Consider the following 26792-nt stretch of genomic DNA (forward strand, 5'->3'; position numbering starts at 1 on the left):
TTCAAAGAGTTGTGCAACTATCACCACAATTACTTTTAGAACATTTTATCACCTCAAAAAGATGTGCATCCCCCACCCCCCACTTTAGCTGTCATCCCCAAGCCCCTCATCCATCCCAGCCCTAAGCAAACCATTAATCTATGATACTTTCTGTCTCTGCACATTTGTCTATTCTGGACATTTCACATAAATGGCATTGTAAAATATGTGATGTTTTGTTACTGGATTCTTCTACTTAGCATGAACTTTTCAAAGTCCATCCAGGTTCTAGCATGTATCAGTATTTCATTCCTTTTTATGGCTGCATAATATTCTATTGTTTGAATATATCACATTTGTTTATGTGTTCATCAGTTGATGGACATTCAGGCCATTTCCAGTTTGGGCTATTATGAATAATGGTGCTATGGACATTTGCGTACAGGTATTTGTGTGGACATTTGTTTTCATTTCTCTTGAATATACACCTAGGAGTGGAATTGCTGAGTCAAATGAAAATTCCATGATTAACTTTCTAAGGAACTGCCAGATTTTATTCCAAAGGGATTGCACCATTTTACATTTCCACCAGCAGTGTATGAGGGTTCCAATTTACCCACAATAATCCTTTCTAACATTTGTTATTATCTGACTTTTTGATCGTAGCCATCTTACTCGGTGTGCACTGGTATATATCATTGTGGTTTTGACTTGTATTCCCTGATGACTAATAATGTTGATATATTTTCATGTGCTTATTGGCCATTTGTCTTCTTTGAAGAAATGTCTATTCAGATCCTTTGGCCATTTTTAGTTGGGGTATTTGTCTTTGTATTATTGAGTTTTAAGAGTTGCTTATATATTCAGATACAAGTCCCCATTGATGTATGATTTGCAAATATTTTATCCTGTTCTGTGGGTTGTCTTTTCACTTTCTTCATAGTGTCCTTTTAGCACAAAACTTTTTAATTTTGATGAAGTCCAATTTACCTATCTTTTTCTGTTGCTTACGCTTTTGGTGTCATATCTGTAAAAACCCATGGCCAAATCTAGGTGATGAAGAGTTACCTCTATGTTTTCTTCTAAGAGTTTTATAGTTTGGCTCTCACATTTAGGTCTTTGATCCATTTTGAGTTAACTTTTGTATATGGTGCAAGGTCAGGGTCCAACTTCATTCTTTTGCAAGTGGCTATCCAGTTGTCCCAGCACCATTTGTTGAAAAGGTTAGTCTTTCTCCATTGAATCATCTTAGCACTCTTCTCAAAAATCAATTGGCCGTAGATGAGTTTATTTCCAGACTGTCAGTTCTATTTCATTGATCTGTATGCCTATCCTTATGCCAGCACCACACTCTATTGATTACTGTTGCTGTATAGTAAGTTTTGCAATTAGAAAGTGGGAGTCCTCCTACTTCTTCAAGATTGTTTTGGCTATTCTGGTTTCCTTGAGTTTCTGTATGAATTTTAGGATCAGCTTGTCGATTTCTATAAAGAAGTCTGCTGGGATTCTAATAGGAATTGCATTGTATTTGTAGATCAATTTGGGGAGTATTGCTATCTGAAGAACATTAAGTCTTCTGATCCATGAGCATAATATGTCTTTCCATTTATTTATAATTTCCTGTAATTTTTTCAACATATTTTGTAGTTTTCAGAGTATAAATTTTGTACCTCTTTTGTTAAATTTATTCCTAAGTATTTTATTCCTTTGATGCTAGGCAGAATAAGGGCTCATGAGTGCAATCTATGGTAGACAGATTATAGCTCCCTGGAAGAACAAACTAACTGAGCTCTTCAACAACAAAATGATGGGAGATCCACTACTTAGTAGATAGTGACTTCTCCATCACTGGAGGGGTTCAAGCAAAGACTGATCTCTAAATAACAAAAAGAACATAAAGGAAAATCACATCTTAGATGCAAAGTTTCTTAATTTGCTATCCCTGGATAGAATTCAGGGGATTGTGAATTTTAACAACAACAACAAAAAAAAAAAAAAAACCCTACTTCTTTATTTGCACTAACCTCTGCTGAAATTTACCATTTCTTTTGATTATGAATGTGGACAAGAAACTAGAGTAGTATTAACAGTACTTGTAGCTTTGTCACCAATAGAAACCACAGATCATTTTAGTTCACACTATAGTTATTGCAGATATCTTGAAATATAGGCATACCTCATTTTATTGGGCTTTACTTTATTGCACTTAGCATATATTGCATCTTTTACAAATTGAAAGTTTGTGACAACTCTGTGTCAAGCAGGTCTATTGGTGCCATTTTACCACCAGCATGTACTCACTTTGGGTCTGTGTCACATTTTGGTAATTCTTACAGCATTTCAAACTTTCTCATTATTATTATGTCTGTTATAGTGATCTGTTTTCAGTGATCTTTGATGTTACTATTATAATTGTTTTGGAATGCCACAAACCTCACTTATATAAGACAACAAACTTAATTGATAAATGTGTATGTTCTGACTGCTCCACTGATCGGCCATTCCCCATCTCTCTCCCTCTCCTCAGGCCTCCCTATTCCCTGAAACACAACAATATTGATATTAGGCCAATTAATAACCCTACAGTAACCCTACATGGCCTCTAAGTGTTCAAATAAAAGGAAATGTTGCACACCTCTCACCTTAAATCAAAAGCTAGAGATGAGTAAGCTTAGTGAGGAAGACATATTGAAAGTCAAGATAGGTAGAAAGCTAGGCTTCACATGCCAAAGAGTCAGCTAAGCTGTGAATGCAAAGAAAAAGTTCTTGAAGGAAATTAAAAGTGCTGCTCCAGTGAGCACACAAATGATAAGAAAGCGAAAGAGCCTTATTGCTCACATGGAGAAAGTCTTAATGGTCTGGATAGAAAATCAAACCAGCCACAACATTCCCTTAAACCAGAGCAAGGCCCTAATTCTCTTCAATTCTGTGAAGGTGAAGAGATGTGGAAGCTGCAGAAGAAGAGTTCAAAGCTAGCAGAAATTTGTTCATGAGGTGTAAGGAAAGAAGCCATCTCCATAATGTAAAAGTGCAAGGTGAAGCAGCAAGTGCTAACGTAGAAGCTGCAGCAAGTTATCCAGAAGATCAAGCTAAGATAATTGAGGAAGGCGGCTACACTAAGCAACAGATTTTTAATGTAGATGAAACAGTCTGCTATTGGAATAAGATGCCATCTAAGACTGTCTTAACTAGAGAGGAGAAGTCAATGCCTGGCTTCAAAGCTTCAAAGGACAGACTGACTCTCTTGTTAGGGGCTAACACAGCTGGTGACTTTAAGTTGAAGGCAATGCTCATTTACCATTCTGAAAATCCTAGGACCCTTAAGAATTATGCTAAATTTACTCTGTGCTCTAGAAATAAGAAAAACAAATCCTGGATGAAAGCACATCTGTTTATAGCATGGTTTACCGAATAGTTTAAGTCCACTGTTGAGATTACTGTTCAGAAAAAAAAGAAGATTCCTTTCAAAATATTACTGCTCATTAACAATGCACCTGGTCACTCAAGAGCTCTAATGGAGATGTACAAGGAGATGAATGTTGTTTTCATGTCTATTAACGCAACATTCATTCTGCAGCTCATGGATCAATGAGTAATTTGGACTTTCAATTCTTATTATTTAAGAAATACTTTGTACAGCTATAGCTGCCATTCCTCTGATGGATTTGGGCAAAGTAAATTGAAAACCTGGAAAGGGTTCACCATTCTAAATGCCATTAAGAACATTTGTGATTCAGGGGAGGAGGTCAAAATATCCACATTTACAGGAGTTTGGAAGAAGTTGATTTCAACCTTCATGGATGACTTTGAGGGGGTCAAGACTTCAGTGGAGGAAATAACTGCAGATGTGGTGGAAATAGCAAGAGAACTAGAATTAGACGTGGCGCCTGAAGATGTGACTGAATTGCTGCAATCTCATGATCAAACCTAAGTGGTTGAGAGATTGCTTTTTATGGATGAGTAAAGTAAGTGGCTTCTTGAGATGGCATCTACTCGTGGTGAAGATGCGGTGAACATTATTGAAATGACAACAAAGGATTTAGAATATTTCATAAACTTAGCTGATAAAGCAGTGGCAGGGTTTGAGAGGGTTGACTCCAATTTTGAAAGAAGTTCTACTGTGGGTAAAAATGCTATCAAACAGCATCGCATGCCACAAAGAAATCTTTTGTGAAAAGAAGAGGCAATTGATGAGGCAAACTTCATTATCTTATCTTAAGAAATTGCCACAGCCACCCCATCCTTCAGCAGCCACCACCCTGATCAGTCAGCACCATCAGCATTGAGGCAAGACCCTCCCACTAGCAAAAAGATATGACTCGCTGCAGGCTCAAATGGTCATTAGCATTTTTTAGCAATAATGTATTTTTAAATTGAGAGATGTACTTTTCTTTAGACATAATGCTATTGCACACTTAATAGATTGCAGTGTAGTGTAAACATAACTTTTATATTCACTGGGAAACCAAAAAATTTTGGTGACTCACTTTATTGCAATATTCACTTTATTATGGTAGTTTGGAACCAAAAGTATCCCTGAGGTATGCCTGTGTAATTTTGCTTGTCCCTACTGTGACCTCATGGTAGTTTATGGGCTTGCCACCAGAACTTATTTTTTATTGTGTTAATAAAGACACACATATTACAAAAGGAGTCCATCATAAGTGTTCAAGGAGAAACATGTTTAGGGTAGCCCTTGATAGGTGAGAAAGTCTATGAAGGACTCAACTAGGGTGATACCTATCTTCACATTCTTTGTGAAAAGAAATCATGCATATTCAAGTATCTCTTTGCCTGCTAGTTTCTGCTTAGTAATTTAAATACATCTGATTCACTCAGATGTAGTTTATGGTTGTTCCTACTTTTGTTAATTATCTCATAATATTCAGAACTAGACTTAGACTGAAAAAAGGACAGTCTTCCTTTTGTAGTTTCTTGGGATGTAAAGTTGAACTCCTACATGATTTTGACAACCATTATTCAGTTGGGAGGAATGTGTGTATGGCTAATTTTAAATCTCTAAATTTTTGCCTCATGTAGATTCCAGGGAGTAAGGAGGTAACAACCTTCAAAGTTAATTCTAACTTCAGGAACAACAAAGTAAATTTTATATCCAGGCCATTTTGAAATATGAGTAGCTTTTATAATAATCCATAAAGTTATGAGAAAATGGTAGGAAAGGAAATATTATAATGTGAGCTCTTTTAGCCCTATAGTGATGGTTTAAAAAGTTAAAATCGGCCAGGCATGGTAGTGCACACTTGTAATCCCAATGCTTTGGGAGGCCAAGGCAGGAAGATCTTTTGAGGCCAAGAGTTTGAGACCAGCCTGGGCAACATAGCAAGACCCCATCTCTACAAACAAAGTTTTAAAAATTAGCTGAGTGTGGTGGTGTGCCTCTGTGGTCCTAGCTGCTTAGGAGGGTGAGGCAGGAGGATCACTTAAGCCCAGGAGTTCAAGGCTACAGTGAGCTATGATTGCACCACTGCACTCTAGCCTGGGTGACACAGCGAGACTCTGTCTCTAAAAAAATAAAAGCAAATAAATAAACAAAAAGTGAATAAAATATCATGATTGGCATTGCTGATTAGGAAATACAGAATATCCCCTCTGGTTCTACCTAAATCTGTAAGTCGTTTCCTGAGAAAAGGAAATAAAATGCTGATTCTACAGCATTTAAAACAAATTTGAACATAGTAATTTTAAATTAGTAGTTTCTACCATTCCTATATGAAGACAACTATAAAATCATTTGTATTTTATAAATATTCTATAAATTCATTGGATTTAGAAGACATAATTGAAAGTACAATGATGTTTACAATAAAGTATCGTGAAGACGGTGCGTACAGCTGATGCAAAATGCCAGGAAGCAGGGAAACAGTGAAACCTTCATTTATGATGTCTGCCAAACAGCAGTTGGCAGGGTTTTTTTTTTTAAGGAATCATTTAAATGATTGCTCAGACATTTTAGATAAGGAAAACATAGCTTCATTATTATTTCTTAATATCACCGTAGCCCATTGCTTTGGATTATTAGTGTGTCGTGTCATGCTTTCATATGCATGACCTTGCTCATATAGGTCTCCCCTAAACTCCTTAAGGTATTTTCTCCATCTTACAATTGAGAACACTGAGAGTTGGAGAAGATAATGCCTTTGCAGGGTCACTTCTAGTGAATAAGTGGCAGAGACGGATCTCCTGACTTTTGGAACAGTGTTTTTTTTGTGTGTGACTCTTAAAATAGTTTGCTGCCTCTATGCCAGGGTAACCCTTAGCAAAATGTGCCACCTCCTTTTTTTGTAACCCCCTGTTCTCATCATCCTAAGTGCTTCACAATATCCCCATTCCATTTCCTGTCTTTTTAGTCAGCCTCTATTATTTCTTGTTGAGTAACAAATCACCCCAAAGCTCAGTAGCTTAAAATTACAACCATTTAAGAGTGCTTTTGAATCAGTTGGTCAGCTGGTGTTCAGTGACTCAGGATTGGCTGAGTTCACCTGGGCTCACTCACACCTCTGCAGTCAGCTGGTATGTCAGCCAGGAGCTGGCAGGTCTAGGGATGGCCTCCCTCTCGGGTTGGCCATTGACTGTCGGTTAGGCCATAGACACTAGGCCAACAGGGTTGCTTGGGTCCCCATCTGTCTTCTGCGAGCAGACTAGCCTGGGCTTGTTCTCAAGAACTTTCTAAAAGAATAAGCAGGTGGTACCTTTTGAGGCCTAGTCCTGGAACTCACGCACCTTTGCTGCATTTGTAGTCCCTGGCCAGCCTGAATTCAAGGGGTAGGGAAATAGACTGTACCTTACAATGGGAGGAGGGACAAGGCTGCCTGGCCAAGGGTGTGGATGTAGGGAGGAGTCAAGAATTATGTTCATTTTTGCAATCTACCATACTCAGCTTTCAATTAATTTCTCTGGCACATTTATATTAAGATATTAATAATTTAATAGTTTATACCCTTCCAGAAATATCTGCTTTAGGAAAAAGAAAACTGTGATAGGAAAATATTTAAATTAAAGGATGACAGCATAATGGTGACTTTTAACCATGGGCCAAGAGGCTATTCTATAGCAGGTGAGCTTTTCCGTCTTCAAGTCAAACACACTCTGAATTGCTCCACCATTAATTTTTTTCCATTGTGCTAGAATACACATAATATAAAATTTTACCTTTTTAACCATGTTTAAGTGTACAGTTCTGTGGCACAAATCCCATTTAGCATAATGTCCTCAAGATTCATCCATGGTATATAGCATATATCAAAATTTCCTTCCTTTTAAGGCTGAATAATATTCCATTGTATGCATGTACCACATTTTGTTTATCTATTCATCTCTTGATGGACACTTGGGTTGCTTCCATCTTTTGGCTATTATGAATAATAGTGCTGTTAACATGAGTATACAAATTCATGTCTTTGCTTTCAGTTCTTTTAGATATATAACCAGAGGTGGAATTGCTGGATCATATGGTAATTCTGTGTTTAATTTTTTAAAGAACCTCCATACCACTTTCCATTGGCTGCACCATTTTACATTCCCACCAGCAATACACCAGTGTTCCCATTTATCTATGTTCTCATCAATACTTGTTATTTTCTGTTTTTTTGTTAAAATTACAGCCATCCTAATGAAGGTGAAGTGGCAACTCATGGTGGTTTTGATTTGTATTTCCTTAATGAGTAGTGATGTTGAGCATCTTTCATGTGTTTATTGGCCATCTGTATGTCTTTTTTGGAAAAATGTCTATCCAAGTCCTTTGTCCAGTTTTTAATCAGGTGGTTATTTTTTGTGTTGAGTTATAGGCATTCTTTAAGTATTCTGGATATCAATCCCTAATCAGACATATGATTTGCAAATATTTTTTCCCATTCTGTGGGTTGTCTTTTTGCTCTTTTGATAGTGTCCTTTGATGCACAAAAGTTTTTAATCTCAATAAAGTACAATTTATCTATTTTTTCTTTTGTTGCCTGTGCTTTGGTATCATATCCAAGAAATCATTGCCAAATCCTGCCACCAATTGTTAAATACCCAGCCTGATGCCATTTAAACTGCTCAGTGAATGACTTAAAGAATTTTAAAGTAAGTTATTTCTATTCAACAACTTACTTTTATAATTATGGGAGATTTTCATAAATATCCACTCAATGCCAAATTTCTTCTGAATCTTTATTTTCCTGATTACTGCCAAGTGCATCAGATTGTAAATAGAAAGGATGGAAATAGCATATTGTATTGTGATACAATTGTTTCCTCATGAGGAATACTGATCAAAATGATTGCCAAGTGCCCTTGTTAGGAAAAGAAAATTCTTAACTGATTAAAGACCATGGATACTATATATCAACTATAAAATAAGCTTTCAACTTTTCTGCTTCATTTTTAAAAACACCGAATTTCACTTCAGCACGTAAAATAAAGCTCTAAAACTTCAAAGACATTTTGCATTCTGGAAAAGGTTCTTTGCGGTTGTAATATTCATTTGAAATTCAAATAACTCCTTGGAATTTGAAGCTGACTAAAAGTTATGTACTATAGAATTGAGGGGGAAGACCCTTTATATCATGGCTAATTTATACTAATAGAAAATATTATACCTTTGGACCGAGATAGGAGCAGATAAATGCATCTTTTGAAATCATCAAATAATACATGAGCTATCCATGAGAAACATCTTGGGCAACATGTAGGAACTTAGTTTTTAACCTCTATAGTTCTTGTTTTAGACTGTTACATACTTTTTCAAGCAAGTATTTACTAAATTCCTAATTTTATATGGTAAATGATGTAGAAGACCCGACAAAAGAAACAGAAGTCTCCGTTCTCTTCACTCAGAGAATTCGCCTTCTCTTGGTAGAGCCTAACGACACACACGACAATGTAAAACAAGAAATAAGGGAGGTTTGCCATTTAGAGTCTGAGACAGTAAAGATGGGCTGAGGTGGTCCAAGGAGGTCTTGAGGAGCTGGGCCTCTGCAGGCCAGGGGGGTGAGGGCTGATTGGACGGTGGCATGAGCAAGTGTCCCATCACATGGGAGGACGATGGGTGCTGGTTACCTGAGGTGGAGGGAGCACATTAAACGTGCCATAGACGGTTAGATGGCCAGGGTGAGGACGAGTTGTGGGGAGCTGGCACAGAAGTCTCATGTTTGATATGGTTGGCTGTACGGAGACAGTGCGGGTTCTTGGCCAGGGGATCAGTAGGAAAATTAGGCTACCTCCAGGGAGATCACAGGACTTTAGAGCCAAAGGGATTTCTGGAAACATCTTACCCCACATCCCCTTTTTACTGAGGCCAGGGAAGTGAACTGAGTTGCTCAAGATCACTTACTTAGAAAATAGCAAATCTTTGTCTCAGACTTACTTCCAATGATCTTTCTCTCATACCACTGTACTCCAGAAGATATTAAGAGAAAAGAAAATGGCCAGAAAGGATGAATAAGAAGCAGTATCTTTGTGGGGAAAAGTCAGAACCTTATAACTATTTTCTTTATTTTAGTGAACGAGGCAGACAAATATCTAGAGAAATCAGGAAAGGACCGAGTGATTTCTAAAGAATAATATTTGACAAAAGGAAAAAACTCATCATAATTGAACCATATTCATATCTCAAATCTACCCTGGCAAACAGGTGCTAAGTAAAACTGAATGAATGAACAAATGAATGAATGAATACATCAACCTAAATGTGCCTTTTTTTTTTTTTTAGTGTAAGTACTATTAATATTTAAAGTACCATTTAAAGAAAACATTTTCTTTCACAGATTCACCTTTTGGGAGTTTTGCTGGCCATTTTAGGAAACTTGATAATCAGCATTTCCCTAAATATTCAGGTAAGAAAAAGCTTACTTTTCTAACTCTATAATTCGATCCAGGGACACATGATGACGTTCATGGGCCTTGGGCACTTTTGCCTTTGTGGCTTCTTCCTCCATAAAAATTGTGCTTTACGACCCCATTTGTATAAAAACAAATATAATCCAGGCTGGCTTGCATTCATTGTTTTTCTTTTACTTCTGATTTTAAAAGAAATTAAATGTTTTTTTGAGCCCATAGGTAAGGTGCCTACTGTACCTAATGGGTAAATCACCCTGGTTTGATTTACAGCACTTTGATTTCTTTTATAGCCTTCACCCCCAGAAGGGATACAGATAGTTTTCAGAGGCAGTTCAAAAGAGTGGAGTTCTTTCCTTTCTTTAAAATACTGTTAGATATGACGATGTAGACTAAAGGTCTTAAAGAAAGAATGTAGAATATAAAGTAGGAACTTTAACTGAACCATGAGTTAGAAACCTGAATGAACTGCTGATTTGCTAAAACTGAATGAAATATTAATTTTAAACCAAAGAATGAATTAAATAAAAAATTTGAAATCACCTAATGAAGCAGTTTGGAACAAAATCACCAATGCAGTTTCTAAAACTATTGAATCAAATAAACCTGAATATCACAGTATCTCCCAGAATATTATGTGGTAGTCCCCTTTTATCCTCAGGGCATGTCCCAAAGCCCCCAGTGGATGCCTGAAACTTGTGGTAGTACCAAATCCTATACAGTATACACTATGTGTTTTCTTATACATACATACCTATGATAAAGTTTAATTTATAAATTAGGCACAATAAGAGATTAACAACAGTAACTAATAATAAAGTAGAACAATCTAGTAAAATAAGGGTTATTGGAATATAAGCACCATGATACCAAGACAGCCAAAGTGATAACTGAGACGGCTACTAAGTGACCAAGGGGCTCGTGGCCACAGTGTGGATACGCTGGGCTGGATGAAGGGAGGACTCGTATCCCGGGCAGGACAGAGCAGGATGGCATGAGATGTCATCACACTGCTAAGAACGGCGTGAAATTTAAAACTTATGAATTGTTTATCTCTGGAATTTTGAGTCACTGAAACCACAGAAAGTGAAACCACAGATAAGGGGTGACTACTGTATTATTTTATACCAATCCTTGCTAGAAAATTACCTAGTATAATTTTCAATAATTTCTAAGAAATAGTGTTACAGCTGTTTTAGAATTTGCCTAGCAGTTTTTCCAGTCCTTACTGGAAGACTGCATAAAAAAAATAAAATAAAATAAAAAATAAAAAGAAATGTTTAAAAAAGAAATATATTTATTACTGAAAAGAGGACAAAACTAAATCATTGTCTTTTAAAAAGGAATTCAAAGACTACAAAACAAAAAAGTAAAATTCCCCTCATTTTTTAGACGTAAACACGTTAATTATGCATTTTTTTCCCCAAATTGATTTCTGTGTAGAAGCAACAAACATGTATTGGGGGGATGTTCCAAAATGTGTATAATCATCCCCCCCTTTTTTTTGGACCATGAAGACTGCTGGAATATAACCATGTCTTAATGCAGGAGATGTAGCTTGTTTTCTGCTATTACTTGTATTCTGCTTGTGTGAGTGTACTGTAGGTCAAAGGGTGAATTCCTTTTCAGTGTTGCTAAGTTCATCCAAATTGATGTCTTCATGGATTGTACCATGTGATATTCACACTAGCAGTGTTTGACAGTGACCATTCCCCATATTCTCAATGCCATATATCATTAATTATTTGGTGAGGGGAGGGAAAGACATCTGATAGATGAAAATGATATTTCATTATTTAAATTGTTTACATTTCTTTGGTTATTCATGAGGTTGAGAATTTTTTCTTACTTGTAATTTACTTGTAGTACTACTATTTCATATCCTTTATATGATATCTTTTAGTCTGTCTTTTTTCTCATTTACTTGTAGAAATTCTCTTTATATTAGCGATAACCCTTTGTCATTACATATATTGCAAATATTTTCTCCCACTCTGCTCTATTGTTTATTCTTTAATTTTGTTTGTAGTATTTTTTCTGTACAGTTTTTAAAATACAGTAAAATCTATCAGTTTCGGCTTTTCTGGCTTGTGACTTTGTACCACGCTTAAAAATGTATTCCTTATGCCAAGATTTTGTTTTTTCTGTTCCATGTTTTCCTCTAGTACTTTCATCATTTTCTTTTTAAAGAAATTTAAGTAATCTGGAATTGTTTATACTTCTTATCGGGAAGTATGTTTAGTTACCATAAAAACATTAGGGAAATAGGGCTTCGTTTAATGGCCAGTTTTTCAGGAATTTACATATTTCAAATACAAAGAAACACTCAAACCAGATATAAGTAAGAGTCACCCTGCTCCCTGCTGCCAAAGCACTCTGCTCTGCTCTGTTTATAGTGGTAGGTACTTTGATCCATAAATATGAATCCCTTTCAAAAAGTTTCTCTTCAGTAATTTATTATCTTTATTTCATTAATGTTTATTTTGGCATCTGTAGTTTTTTGACATTCTAAGGTAAATGTTTTGGTGTAGTGAACTAGAAAGTCACTTAACTCCTTAACATACATCTCATCTTTGAATAGTAATAATGACTTACAGAGCTGTTGTGAGAATTAAGCAACATTCATATGTAAAAAGGTCTTTTAAACTAATGCTATATAAACATGAGTTGCTTCTACTGTTAATATGTTTGCAGCAAACAGGAGACCATAATAATCTCCATTAATTTTAGAATGAATTTAAAAGCCACGATGCAAATTTATAGAACCAAAACTTTCCAGACAAGTTTTGAGTGGAAATATTTTCTTATTTATGTTCTGATTTACTTCCAGAAATATTCTCATCTTCAGCTGGCCCAACAAGAGCACCCGAGGCCATACTTCAAGAGCGTGCTGTGGTGGGCTGGAATCCTACTGATGGCCGTGGGAGAGACGGGGAACTTCGCAGCCTATGGATTTGCCCCCATTACTCTCATCGCCCCGTTAGGCTGCATGTCTGTTACAGGTGAGCCATTGTTCTGAGTTTTGACAAACAGAAATATTAAGAGATCAGAATAACTGGAGAAAAACATACAACTGAAACAATAAACGCACAAAAGAAGAAAGCCCATTCTCTGTTTCCTTCGCATGTTAACATGGAAAAATTATGCTTCTAATTTCCATTACTCACTGCCACGCTGCCACTGTAACCACAAAGAAACTTGCATTTTGAAATTCTAACACTTATGTTTAAAAGCCTAATTCCCAGTGTCTGATTCTTAATAAATCTACAGTAACAGAAAATGTTATACTGTGCTTTTAATCATTAGTGAATTATCTAAGAACATTTGTAATACAATGTTTTATTCATATACTAAGCTGATATTACATGTGGAGTCTTTGATGCCTGATCCTGACTCCATAGTTTAGCATCTCTTTTACATTAAGAATTAAATATTGGTTATTCTACATTACTATAAGAATGTGTAATTTTACAGTAATGTCACAATTACCTACGTTCAAAATTTATATGATTTACTAAATACCTTTGGAAAAGAGAAAATGAGATGTTGCTAAAGACTAATAAAAAAAAATAGCAAAAATCACAGCTACAAAGGAGAAAAATTCTTTAAGCCCTATTAAAATCAATAAAATCTTTTTGGGTTTACTCTTTATCTGCTGCTATGGAAACAGCATGTTTCTAAATTTCTATGAATTTAGAACCTTCATTGAAATAGAAACAGGTTGGTAGTCATTATCTGTTAACAATTAGAGCAAGCATATCATGTGTTTACATATCTCAATTTTAATTTTTTCCAAAAAAAAATTATGATATTCTTAAAGAAAGCATAGTTTAAACTGAAGCAGTGTATATTCAAGGAGAATTTTATTTTATTTTGAAAGTAGTTTCCCCTTCTTAATCATTTAAAATATTTTATTTAAAATACTTTCATGATAGATGATAGAATATTTAGCAAAAAACATTTATTTTGATTTCTAGAAATTGCTTACTTAAAGTAACTACACTGTTACTACTCAGAAGAGGCACTCAATTTATGTAATAACCATTTTTAACATTCTGATAAAGTCAGCAAATTGGGTGAACTTTGTTTTCTATTTAGTGCACATAATATGTACATGAGCATTCTAGATTACTTCTCAAAATCTGAGAAATAACACATAAAAGATTTGATTATATTGCCACCTTATTTCTGCAGTCTCCAGTTGTTCTGAACGTGTATTATTCTTTACAATGACCATGCATAGAGAGCTGATCTTTAGTTTTGTTTCTATTCTGCTTTATGCTCAGTTTCCATGAAATAGGCAAAGAAAAAAGTGCATAACAGGTAGCTAGCTGGGGGAGGGGCGAGTGCACCACATTGTATTGAAATTCTTCGTGTATTTCGTGTCTCCTAGCCCTGAGAAACCTTTTTTGGGGAGGGTATAAGAGAAAGGGAGCTACTCTAGCTCACTCAAACAAAGGGGGGATATTGATGTAAATATTGTTGTAAGGATCAGAGATTTCACAGAAATGAAATATAACCAGACCTCGTGGGGCCTGAGGTGAGAATTGGGAAGTTTCCAGAGCTTCAGGACCAGCAGGGCAACCCGCTTGCAAGCCTTCCGTGGAGCTGCCTGTGCATCTGCCCATCCGCGCATGACTTGCTCCAGGCTCTTAATAATAACTGGAAGCTCAAGTTTCCCAACCCTCGGCTCAGAAAGAGCGTCCTGTCCTCCCCAGGTCCCTGGCCGGGCCAGTGCCCCCACCTTCCAACCTGGAACCCACTGCTTTGACAGGTGGGCCTTTCTTCATGCTGCGGATCAGTTTTCCTTGTGTGCTGTTAGCTCCGATTAATATTTCAACTTCAGAATATTTTTAGCTACCTCCCTCTCTGCCCATCTAACATGATTCAAAGAAATGAACTTACAGCCTCTAACACAAATCATTTCCTACTTTACAATCTTTGCAAACAGTAATATATGCTCATAAATAGCATTCCCACAGCACTCCCGAGGTGAATTTAGGTTCTTATAAAGCATCGTGGGTGGGTACAGGACTGCTGGCAATGGAGGATTTTCCCTAGAACAACTCCCTGTTACCCGGAGATTCTTTATAAGGATTCTAGAAACTCTACAGAACTTGAAGTGAAGGGGAAGGTGTTTTCAAAACAGATATATCTTTGGCTGTGTCTACAGATGAGGCAGAAAATCTCTACTTTTCTCTGCTAGAAATTTTTCCCCCTATTATTGCTTGGCAGTTTTAAGAAAGAAATCAAACCTCCCTTTGAATTAAAAAAAAAAAGAGACTATCTATTGCAATGCTGCATGGGAAATTGCATGTTTTTTTCTGATTTTTCTTCTGTCTTTCGTTTCTTTTCAAAAAAAAAAGGCAATTAAAATCCAGAACATTATGATAGTTTTAGCACTAAGTCCCAGTATGTTAAGTCCCTTAAGCCTTTCATCATCTTTCCTCTTCTTAGGTGGTCTGGTCCATACCAACTTGACACTGTGTTCCTTTTTCCCTTTCCAGAAGTTAGGAGACACTGTGTGGGTAAACATGTGTCCTAGGCTTACTACACATATGATTGCTAATATGTCAGGCCTGCTACTGTTTTGTCTCACATAATCAAAATTCCTGTGCTATATATATGTGTGTGTATTTGGGGCTTTCAGTTGCTCTCTACTCACATTTTCCCACCTTGAACCATCCTCCTTCCTATTCTTTTTTCTCCTGTCTCTGTGTGTCCTCCTGTTCCTCACTGACATGCTCGGCCTCAGGCAGCATTTCCCAAATATTAGTTTTATAGGTAAATTCATAGGTATTCTGAGAAATAAAGAATTCCAAAATCAAATAGGTTTCTGCAGTTTAGGATTTAAAAGTTTACACAGGTTTCATTAGCATGGGGCTTCTTGGGAGCCTGGGACAGGCCCATGCTCACTGTGAATCTTTCAGAGGCAGATGCAGTAGGCCAGGCCTCCAAACCCTATCGACCGCAGGTGCTTTTATAGGAAGCATCTCGGGAGACAACAGCTCTGCAGAAAACCCTTTAGGGAATTCTTAAGCCAATGCTCACAAGCAGTTACATCTTGCTAGATATTCAGCCTGTGCCTAGCCATGGAGATTATACACCAGGGAATAATCTCAGTGCATAGGTGAGTCTGAATGGCCAGGCCCGGGTCCAGCTGTTTGAGAGGGAGTATCAGAGCCTTTGTATCCCTGTGTCGTCTTTTCATTTTACTTTACTTTTCTCACTGAAGGTCTTTCTCCATGAATAATGGGTCCAAAAGCTTATTCTGAGTAAAGTGCTATTTATTCTAATAGTATGGGATTAATTCTAGATGTTGATTTGTGTTTGTGTTCCCATTAATTAAGAAAGCTTAATTAATGCTTTTCAATTTCGTCTAGAGCCTAAGCTCCAATAAACTCCCTCCAGTAAACCAGGGCCACAGAATGGTTAAGAGCACAAATTTTAGGGACACGCTGCAGGGTTCAAAACTCAGTTCTGCCATTGGCAAGCTCTGTGACCTCGGGCTAGTTGTTAAAACCAATTTATGCCTCAGATCCCTACTCTGTAGAATGGGAACAAAAGTAGTTTCTATCTGAGAGGTCCCTGTGGAAAAGAATTGAGTAAACACAAGGACCTAAGAACAGTGTTGGATACATAGTACAGTATTTGATGTAATGCCAGCACTAGCTATTGTCACTGTGATTTGTAATTATTATTATGTAGAAACAAACCACCTTATTCTTTATAACAGAGTATACTTCCATGCCCCCGGAGATGGCTGATGGTTAAATTCTCTAAAATGGATGAGCCAATTCAAGAAATGCTTTTCCTTGTTCTTACCCGTTGGATGGTTAATTTACAGGGAGTAGAAAAGTGGGATCCTCACAGATCATTTGTTCAGCTATTAAGCAGCCATTAACCTTCAACTCCTCCATGCATTCCCTACTGTAACATGGTGGAAAATACCAGATTTCCAAATAACCTACTAAGACGAAGCACATTTTAAAAAACAGACACAGGAGTTTGTCAGAAGAAAAGCATAGCAATCTATTAATAGACGTGTGTGCAATTTTCCATCTTCTTGTTCAGGCTTCATAGCACTTTTGTTCACTTGCTAATTAACTACAGAGAGGCCAAATGGCAGATGTTTTTCAGATCAAATTGTGATTTGAGAATATGTTTTCTGGGAAACTATTTATTATACCAGAAATCCAGTAAAAGGAAATTAAGTTGGATATTCTATGGAGTTTATAATAAAATTTTAAACTACTGCTAATACTTCTTGTCTCAGGTAAACCCTCTTCCTCAGGCTTTTCCTAGCTTCTGAACTAAGTTAAACAGGCTCATTCTCTACTCCCTTCATACCCTACACAGGCCTTCCTCTTATCTGTGTGCTGCTGTCTGTGAATTTTAAAAAAGCAGCCTTCCAATGACATTTTTCAGTTCTATGCCTCTGAGTATTTATGTCTGTGTGTCTACAAATTATTGTAATACATTGATTTTATTAGAGCAGGACAGTCTGGTGCCATCTATCAGAAAATTGTCCTGGGAAGTATACAGATCAACAAAGTCTGAGATGTAGCATGGTGCCTCCTCAGATGTGGAGTCTTTGTGCACTGCACAACCTGCACAACCTGCCCAACCACACGCAGCCACCCTGACCTACATTTCCCTTTTGGCAACTCTCACTGCTTGCACAATGACCTGTTTCAATCCTCACCATTTAACTGAGACCCAGAAGTCTGGTGACTGTCTTGTTGCTTGACGTCTGCTCTTTCCAGGAGAGCATGATACAGGGAAATCATGCAATACAGCCTGTAGAATTGGTCTGAATTGAATTTTGATAAAATGAGAATAGGATGTTTTGTTCTAGGGTTCTGTAAGAGAAAACCACTTGCTTAAAAGATTTCAATTCCTGACTGGGTGTGGTGGCTCACGCCTGTAATCCTAGCACTCTGGGAGGCTGAGGCAGGCAGATCGTTTGAGCTCAGGAGTTTGAGACCGGCCTGAGCAAGAGCGAGACCCCATCTCTACTGAAAATAGAAAGAAATTAGCTGGACAACTAAAAATATATAGAAAAAATTAGCCCGGCATGGTGGCGCATGGCTGTAGTCCCAGCTACTCGGGAGGCTGAGGCAGGAGGATTGCTTGAGCCCAGGAGTTTGAGGTTGCTGTGAGCTAGGCTGACGCCACAGCACTCTAGCCTGGGCAACAGAGTGAGACTCTGTCTCAAAAAAAAAAAAAAGATTTCAATTCCTGATGAAGCACAACGGTTAAACATTTCATTGCAAAAAGACTCGTGAATATTCACTCTTATGAATACTTAACGTCTATAAACCTGTTCTTGGAGGGGTTGAGTTCGCATGTCTACAACGTGGCCTTACATTTAATGTTTTCCATTTTTTTTTTGTTCCCATGACTGTGATCTGTGCTATGCCTAAGCATTTAGAGGTTATTAAAAATAACGAAGTTATCAAGAATCCAAAGAATTGGAGCCACATGGAATTAAGGAGATTCATGGCAGACCTCAGTCAGTGTAAAATTAACTTGTTTAGGGGGTGGCAAGGGAGTGGGATCGGGAAGGAAATTATTGCAGGGGGAGGGAGGAAGAAGTAGAACACAATAGAAGCACCAATGACATTTTTCAGTTCTATGCCTCTGAGTATAGTGATTAAAAGTATAATAATTAGAAAAGAGTTCAGAGAACATATCACCTGTTTCCAAGTTAAATTCAGGCAAGACTTTAGATGAAATAATAAAGGTAAGAAACTAATATTGAATGAGCCTCCACTATGCCAGATATTGTATGAAACACATAAACTTGTTACCTAACTTAATCATTGCCCAGCTGAATGGAAGTGAGTGAATTTAGGATGAATTGTATGAAATTTAACACTTGGAATTTTATATGGTAAGGTAATAGCAGCAAGGTCTCCTTGGCCCTAGAAAATTTCTTAAAGGAAGTAGCCACCCTGTTACTGGGCTAATTTGGATTAAGGTTGGAGAGCTGACTGTACTGAGAAAATGGGGAGAGAAAGAGATGTACGACTGATAAGTCTTTTCCATTTCTAATTTTCCCAAATATGCTGGCTTTTGCTCAAATCAAAATTCACGATGTGGAATATATGTTGTTTCATGTATTTCTGTTGTGCTGTTATGAAGCCATAAGCTGAAATGTATCTGTAATCCATTAGGCGATGGTCATAACATAGCCAGAAAGCCCTGGTGAGGCCTTTTGGAATTCCAAAGAAGTCATGTCAAGCAGAAACTTTGGTCTCCAAGATTTTATTAGAAACAAATGAAAGGAAACATAAACAGACCAATGAGCGAGTGACCCATAGCTTTACACAAACCTAGATGCCATGAATTCTCTCTGTCCTTTAGAGCAGTGTGCCTGGTGCCAGCCTGGATGAAGTCATCGGAACTCTAAAACCTCACAGGATGCTTGTGATAGTGGCACTTCACATGGATGTTTATTTTAATGTTTGAGATATGCAGAAAATATCCCTTTTCTCAGTGGCTTGAGTTATCTGCTTTAGCGTATTTGTCCAAAAACCAGCCTAATAAAATGTGTGGAATAAAACTCCGAAGTTTTAATTTTATGTCGGCTCATATACTCTCAGCAGAAAGCATTTCTAAAGCCTAAAAACTTTATTTGGAACATCTTTTCCACCCATCCCTATTTTCTGAGAATACCACAAAGTACTTCTAGAGAAATTGCTAATGAAGAAGTAACATGCAATTAAATTTATAATACAGAATTAATCTTGTCAGTGGTAGTATTTTTACTTTTTTTGGAGTCTTTTCAAGTTTAATCATTAATGAATGCCAGGAAAGATGTAGAAAAGAAAGGATTATTGTTCTTAATCCAGGTAAATTTCCTCATTTGAAATTATGCAAATTGCCTCTGTACAATGGTCTGTCTTCATTATCTTCAGTCAATGACAATAGCAATTTTTTTCCTCAACGTGAATTACTTGACACTTTTCTTCCTGCCAACAGGAATAGTAGGACAACTTTTCTCTTTGTAAGAAGACATTTTTCAAACTGTCACATCCTCAACTCTTCAAATCTTGACTCTATGGAGTACATTGTAATTGACATACTTTTTTCCCTAAAATTCTACAGCTAACAGGGAATAATTATGGAGCAGTATCCCAGTATGGTTAGAGTTGACTGAGCCTGCGAGCACGCTCCGTGTGTCCACGTGTGTGAAGCTTGATTGTGACTGACGTGAAAGTGTTTTTGTGGTTTGCTTTTTAGCAGTACAATAAAGTTGCCATTATAAGTGGTCAGAAACCACAAGCCAGATATTTACATGTGAGGTTCTGTTTGTAGCATTATTATATAAATATGTTCTTTTCACATCATGGGTTTTTTTTTTTTTATAAAACAGAATTTTCTTTACTGTTTTGTCTTCTGCTTTCCTATATTATAAACATACATCCTGGTTTCTTCTCAGATCATAGAGGTTATATAATAAATTGAATGCCCAGGAAATGAAAATTAATGCAATTTTCATTTGTAGACTAGATCAGAGTTCACAAACTCAAGGTCTGTACACCAGAGCTAGCTGGTTCTGTGTTTCGTTCGGCGTGAACAATGCTTTTAAAGAATATGAATTAATTTCCCCTGTTTAAAAATTAGACCATATCAGAAAAAAAATGGATTTTAGCCGTAAAGAATCAGATTTGATAGCACTGTACTTGCAGTTGGCTAGGGCTGAATCATGACTGCCACCTTGCACTGATCTTGTACAGTTCCCTACAGCTCCACTGCCCCTCACCACACTACCCTCCACCCCTCTCATTACACCAGCCCACCCCCTCATCACACCAGCCACCCCCTCATGACACCAGCCACACCCTCATCACACCAGCCCACCCCTCTCATCACCACAGCCCACCCCCCTCATTATTTTTTCCTCTTCAGAGGATTACCTGATGGGCCCCATAGGCATGTGAGTTTGTAACCTGTTGATCAAAGGGTATTTTTCTCTCTAACTGGGTCAGATAAGAATATCATATCCATAATCATATTTGATTAAAGTATAATTAATTGATCTAACTTTGGGTTAATTTGTCTTTAAGCAGTTATAATAAAGGATAAAACAGAGAGAAATAAATAAAAGTGAAAAAATCATTTAAAAATAGCCATGCCATACACGTTTAAACAGTTATTGAGCTCTCTTCTGTGCTATTAAGCCTTTGATTTAAAAAAAAATCATTATTTGGGGGAGAAGAAAGTTTAAGAAAAAGCGCGTATGTGTTTTAATGTTTCAGATTTAAAAATGGAATGCCCGTTTACCTATTATTCTACAAACACAAAGTTCTAAATGAGCACGTACAAATCTGCCCTTGGGTTTAATTGCTAACATATAGACATTTGGTGCTTCTCATTTACTAACTTCTCATTTACTAAACTTCTCATTTACTAATCCCTGTTAGTAGCTATTACAGAAGAAAACTCAAATCAGGTTTGTACAATTTTTCTGAACTCTTATGCAGATTAATTTATAGTTTTGTTTTTTTTTTCTTTCTCTCTGTCTTGTGGCCGGCTACAGATCTTAGAGCATCAACTTTTGGCCACATTGAGCTAAATAACTCTTCCACAATAACAGCCAGTCTTGGATTGAGTTTCATAAACTGAATGGTCACAAAAGAGGAGAATGAAGGAAAAACTTGGGGTTGATTCCTCAGTAAATCAGAAAGCGTGAGGAAGCTCACCACCAGGACACACACCCACCCCCCGGGACTGGCACCGTCCCCCACATCTAAACGTGGCTAAAGCCACTGGAAACTTGCTTGGCTTTAATTTTATCTGTTTTCATCTGGAAATCTGAATCAGAATGCTGATCTGTAGGTGTTCTTATGTGAACCTAGACCAGAATGAATCTCCATTCTGACTGCTAACCTAGTTGACACTTAATGGCCAGAAAGAGAATAGATGACTCACCAATAGGAGTCCGTCCATCATCATTGTTGCTGAGATCCTTCCTGACCATAAAGCATTACAACTTCAAGGGCAAGTGGATACATTAATAAAGTGCCCCGTGGAGGCACTATCTTCCACCAGAGCAAATATTAGAAGAAGCTTTTACATCCTTTTCCCTTATGGATAATATTCTTGCTGTCTTTTTTCCCCCATGACTCCTACCACTGTTTGGCTTTTGGTATATCATCTTTTAAAAAAAATTCTATTTATTTTTTACAATTTATTTTTTTAATTTTTAATCGACAAATAATAATTATGTATATGCATGGGGTACAATATGATGGTTTTGATACATGTATACATTATAGGAAGATTAAATCAAACTAATTAACATATCTGTCACATCACAGTTATTTTTTTTGTGGAAAGAATGTTTAAAATCTGCTCTTTTAGCAATTTTGCAATACTATATACAATATGGCATTATCAACTATGGTCACCATCCTGTGTAATAGATCACTAAAACAATTCTTCCTGTCTAAATTATATTTGTACCCATGGTATGTTACTTTTCACCTTTTTTTAAAAAATGCATCATGGCCATTGTGGTCCAGTGCCTGGCTCAGAAGTCACTGTGTGACATTGTGTAATAAATGTAACCTCTCTGGGCCTCAGCTTTCTCATGTGTACAATGAGTGTAACACCATTACCATCTCATAGAAGTGTTGGGAGGATAGGAGTTAATTATTCAATGCCAAACTCTTAGTAGAATACTTAGCCACCTTACTGTGTATATATTTTTATAACATAATCATTGTGTAAATATAATTTTCTACCTTTTTTAATATTATAGCATAAAAATCTTCAATGTCATTTTCCATCATAATTTTTATTGACTGCATAATATTCTATCCATTATTGCCAAAGATTGAGATTATTCCAATTTTCCACTATGAAAAATAATTTTGCAGTGAAGACCTTTAGGCTTGAGACTCTCCATTTTTGTAATACTTCCTTAGGATGGATTCACAGATACAGAATTACTAAGCCAAAGACTTTGAATAGTATGATGCTCTTGATAGGTATCATAAAATCACTCTTCAGAAAGGTTCTGTCAGTTCAGTGTCACTGGCAATGTGAGAGAGGACTAACTTCACTTCCTCCTTGTCGACACTCAGCCTGGAAGCTGTGTGTGAAAAATAGCACCTGGCTTTGAATTGTCTTTCTTTTATTACTGGCAATTTGGACTTTTTCCTATGTGTTTGCCTACTCATTATGAATTATTTGTGTTCTTGACCATTCATTTGTCCATCCGGGTTGGGTTTCCCTACTGGTGGGTATACTCGATTCAAAACGCACCATCACTAAGTAAGGAAAGGGTGATGCATCAAATCTTGGTGCTTCACTCAACCTGCACATGCAGACTGTGGTCATCTTGGGGAACAGAGGACTTGTCTCTTTTCTCAAATACTCCAAGCCACTTTGGAAAACACAAAGGGCACAGCTTGATCTATGTCCTTTTATTTCTAATAACTGGCTATTTATAACAGATTTGAGCAAGGAGGGTAATTAGAAACCATGAAGCACCCATACTTTATCTCACTGGTTGAAGAAATAAAACCCAGGGGATGGCACGCTAACTCGTGCTGTATTCCACAGCTGGCTCTGTACAGAGCCAAAACTAGAACCCAGGTGTCCGGCCACCCCAGCTCAGCCGCTGGCCATCTAGGCAGTGCTGTGGCTCCATCAGTGCTTCAATAGGGCCTCCTACTTTTCACCTGGAGTGACATTTTGAGTAACAAAATAGTAGGGAACTCTTTTTGGCTAATTCTTGTCTATGCTCCACTTCACAGCAGCCTGACAAATCAGGCTCATCCTTTCCAGCTCAGCATTTCGTTAAGGGTTATGAAATAAAAATGTGTTGAAGACAGCTCAGCTCAGATTAGACCCCCTTTCACAAATTCTGTATGTAGGCTCCACGATGAGAAAGTTCTTTGGGCAACTGCAGGAGCATTATCCACCATTAATTGTGATAAGCTTGGGGGAAAAGGGTGTAAAATTTTATAAACATTTCCCACCTGCCAAGAATAACACTGCATTGAGTATGGGTGGTGAGTTTTGCCTGGGAAAATAGCCTATCTGAGTGGAGGGACATTTTATTAACCTTCTGACATTATTGTGTACCTAGGAGGACATGCATCTTCCTCCTGATTTTCCTTACACCCATTTTTTCCCCCTGAAAAGGTACTTATTAATTAATCACTCAGATCAGTGAGGACTCTCTGTGTAGACTAGTGTCTTCTTAAGACCAGAAGGGAGTAGCATTCATGAGCCTCTGCCCAAAGAAGCCTCAAACCAAAAATGCACACAAAACTGCAAATGCTGAAGTAAATAACTATAGTTTCATCATACCTAGTACAAATCTGTTTAATTTATGGTGTGTTCTGTTTTAATGCTTTCTGAACTATTGATCTTGAAATGCTCTATTTTTGAATATTAAATTTTACTATAAGAATAAAAGTGTAATAACTTTCTCCCTTTTCTAGGTGTTCATTAGGCAATGGTTACTGTTACAGCGACTACTAGATAGGGTTGGGTTTGACAGATCTTTAATTGCAAAGATGTATGGGAGTGTTTTGGTTTATTTTTTTTTCTCATTTCAAAAATTTACTACTCTACTTAGAAGTCATGTTCTTAGCTGTTCCTCAGATACTATCTTTTTGCTTAGCACAGCTCTCATTTTCCCATGGTTTGTAAGATAAATGAGTTACAAGTAAATGTATCTTAATAGAATGTTCCTTTTTTTATTACTTTCTTTGCTAGATAAGTAAAGCTAAAAATCTTCGTATTCTCTTATCTAAAAATTTTGTAGAAAATCTCATGTTCTCTTAAAACAGAAAAAAAAATGTCATTGGATGAAGTGAAAGTGCATTAGGCTTCTAAGTGCTTTCAGAAAGGAAGAGTAGCATATTTATGTTTCATGAAACTCTGATAATTATTTTACAGCAAGTGATATAATTTGATGCATGTGTTAGATTTCAAGTTTTTTACCAAATCATGTCCTTTTTGCTTTTAGCAACGAAATTATTTCCCACATAACATTTTCCCCTCTTCCTTCTGAAAATGAAATTATTTATGAAACCGTGGCTTAGCAACAAGAATAAAAGGAAAATGATGTCTTTTCTTACTTCAAGGAAGGCGATGGAGTGTAATGTACTAGAAAGAGCTCTGGACTGAGAATAAGGAAATATGGATGCCAGTTCCAGCTCTGCTGTAATATAAATGTTTGTTAGATGGATAGATCAGTGAATAGACAGACAAACTCTTTGGACCTCAGTTTCCCAATTATAAAGTTTAGGACCTGGAGTAGATTATCTCTGTGTCTCCTACCACTCTGAAAGTTCCTCATTCCATGTAAGCAATGTCTTCTTTCTTGCTGGAATCCTTTGTTGTGAAATAGTCATCTTAAGGATTGTTATAATAGAAGGCATTTGATATGTGTTAGTGTAGCGATACTTTGCCTATTCTTTATTACTAATCTATCTCCTTCTGCTTGGAAACAGTCCTTACCTAATTATACAGGAAGTCAGTGATTCAGGGTTGGCGAAGAGGTCTTGGTTTTTATAACCTTTTCTAATGCTCTAACATGTGAGATTAATTTCCCTGAATTATTTTGGTCCAAATCTGAAATAGAAAATTATCATACATTTTTATACCTGTCCCCAATTCAATTCTTAATTTAATGAGCCACATATCCATACATTAGTAGAAAATCTTGCTTTCATGTTTTAAAGTCACACCATCCAATGAAATTTAAGCTTGGTGAACATTTCCCACAATCTGTTTATTCTGTGTGGCACTTTCATTCCTCCAAATAACCTGCCCAGGAAAAGTTTAGAAGGACAAGGATCAACTAGAATGAGAGAGAGCTAGTTTGAGGAAAAAAATAAAATGGAAAAAACCGTATGAGGATCCCAGCTTATCTTCAGTGAGGGTTTCTGGTGTGGGTTTTTTATTTTGTTTTAAATAAATTGCCAGAATACCAGATATAGTCATATTCAAATTTAACAACAGCATCTATTTAATGGATTATTATACAGACATTAAAATTATGTCTATGAAGAATTCTTACAAACATGGCAAATTGTAATGTGGTAACTAAGGAAACTGAGAAAAGAAATTTTACAATGTAGTTTGATCTCTACTAAAGGGAAATAAAAACACCGACATATTAATTTTTCTCTAGATGATGATATTATTTTATGATAATTTTTCTTTCCTGTATTTTTACTTTTAAAAAACAATGAGAGAATAACTTTTGTTAAAAATTTACACAACACATTATGTTGTGTATCTTCTTGTATTATTGTAATTTGAGATTTTCCCATGCCTGTACTCATGGAGGAATGGCCCCATAAGACAAACAACTCAGAGACGTTCAACTTACGCCTCATGCCAGAGGCGGTATCAGCAGACCCTGGCTCAACTATGGGGCAGAGAGTCCAGTAGCATCAGTGAGGGGAAAGAGGGTCTAAAATATCATGACAATCAGCAGCTGCAGGGCTGAGATCCCACAAATGCTCTTTCATTTCATTCAATGAAAATGTATTGAACACCTTTTGTGTGTTAGATGTTAGCTACAGTCTGGAGATCTTAGAAGAATCTAAGAAGACTTATCTCAGACTAAAAGGAACTGATAGTTTTTTTGGGGGGACAGGCAAATAAATTTTAGATGTACTGAAAAAGCTGCACAAGGGTGGAGTGGACAGCTGGGTCTGGGGGAATTCTGAGGTGATGCCTGAGTCTAGAGTTGGTCATGGAGATGGGGGCAGAGTTGCACATGGAAAAGTCATTGAGTGTGAAACTATATGGTGGATGCTGAGAATTATGATTATATCAGCAAGGCTGGGCATAGATTACAGAAGAGATAAGGACAGATGTGGTGATGAAAGTGACAGGCAAAATCATAGCTTTCTTCAAGTGTCTGCTGGGTAGTTCGGCATTTGTCCTGAGGATGACAAGAAGCCATTTGGAGGTTTGAAAGCTGTGGATTTACATTA

General features: G+C 36.9%; 1 protein-coding gene and 1 non-coding gene across 2 annotated transcripts in view; both read left to right on the top strand.

The window, feature by feature from the left end:
* The window catches only part of NIPAL2 (NIPA like domain containing 2), an 84197-nt gene that overhangs the window by 18142 nt on the left and 39263 nt on the right, over positions 1 to 26792 (top strand). Inside the window, exons 2-3 of the mRNA XM_045560708.1 lie at positions 9744 to 9812; positions 12644 to 12815. Coding sequence (XP_045416664.1) covers positions 9744 to 9812; positions 12644 to 12815 — 241 coding nt within the window. The remainder of the gene's footprint in view (positions 1 to 9743; positions 9813 to 12643; positions 12816 to 26792) is intronic.
* LOC123645356 lies at positions 10993 to 11053 on the top strand. The gene has a single exon (XR_006737537.1). It is a non-coding gene; the product is annotated as a U7 small nuclear RNA (small nuclear RNA).

This window comes from Lemur catta, chromosome 9 (genome assembly GCF_020740605.2).
Source record: "Lemur catta isolate mLemCat1 chromosome 9, mLemCat1.pri, whole genome shotgun sequence".
Taxonomy (NCBI): domain Eukaryota; kingdom Metazoa; phylum Chordata; class Mammalia; order Primates; family Lemuridae; genus Lemur; species Lemur catta.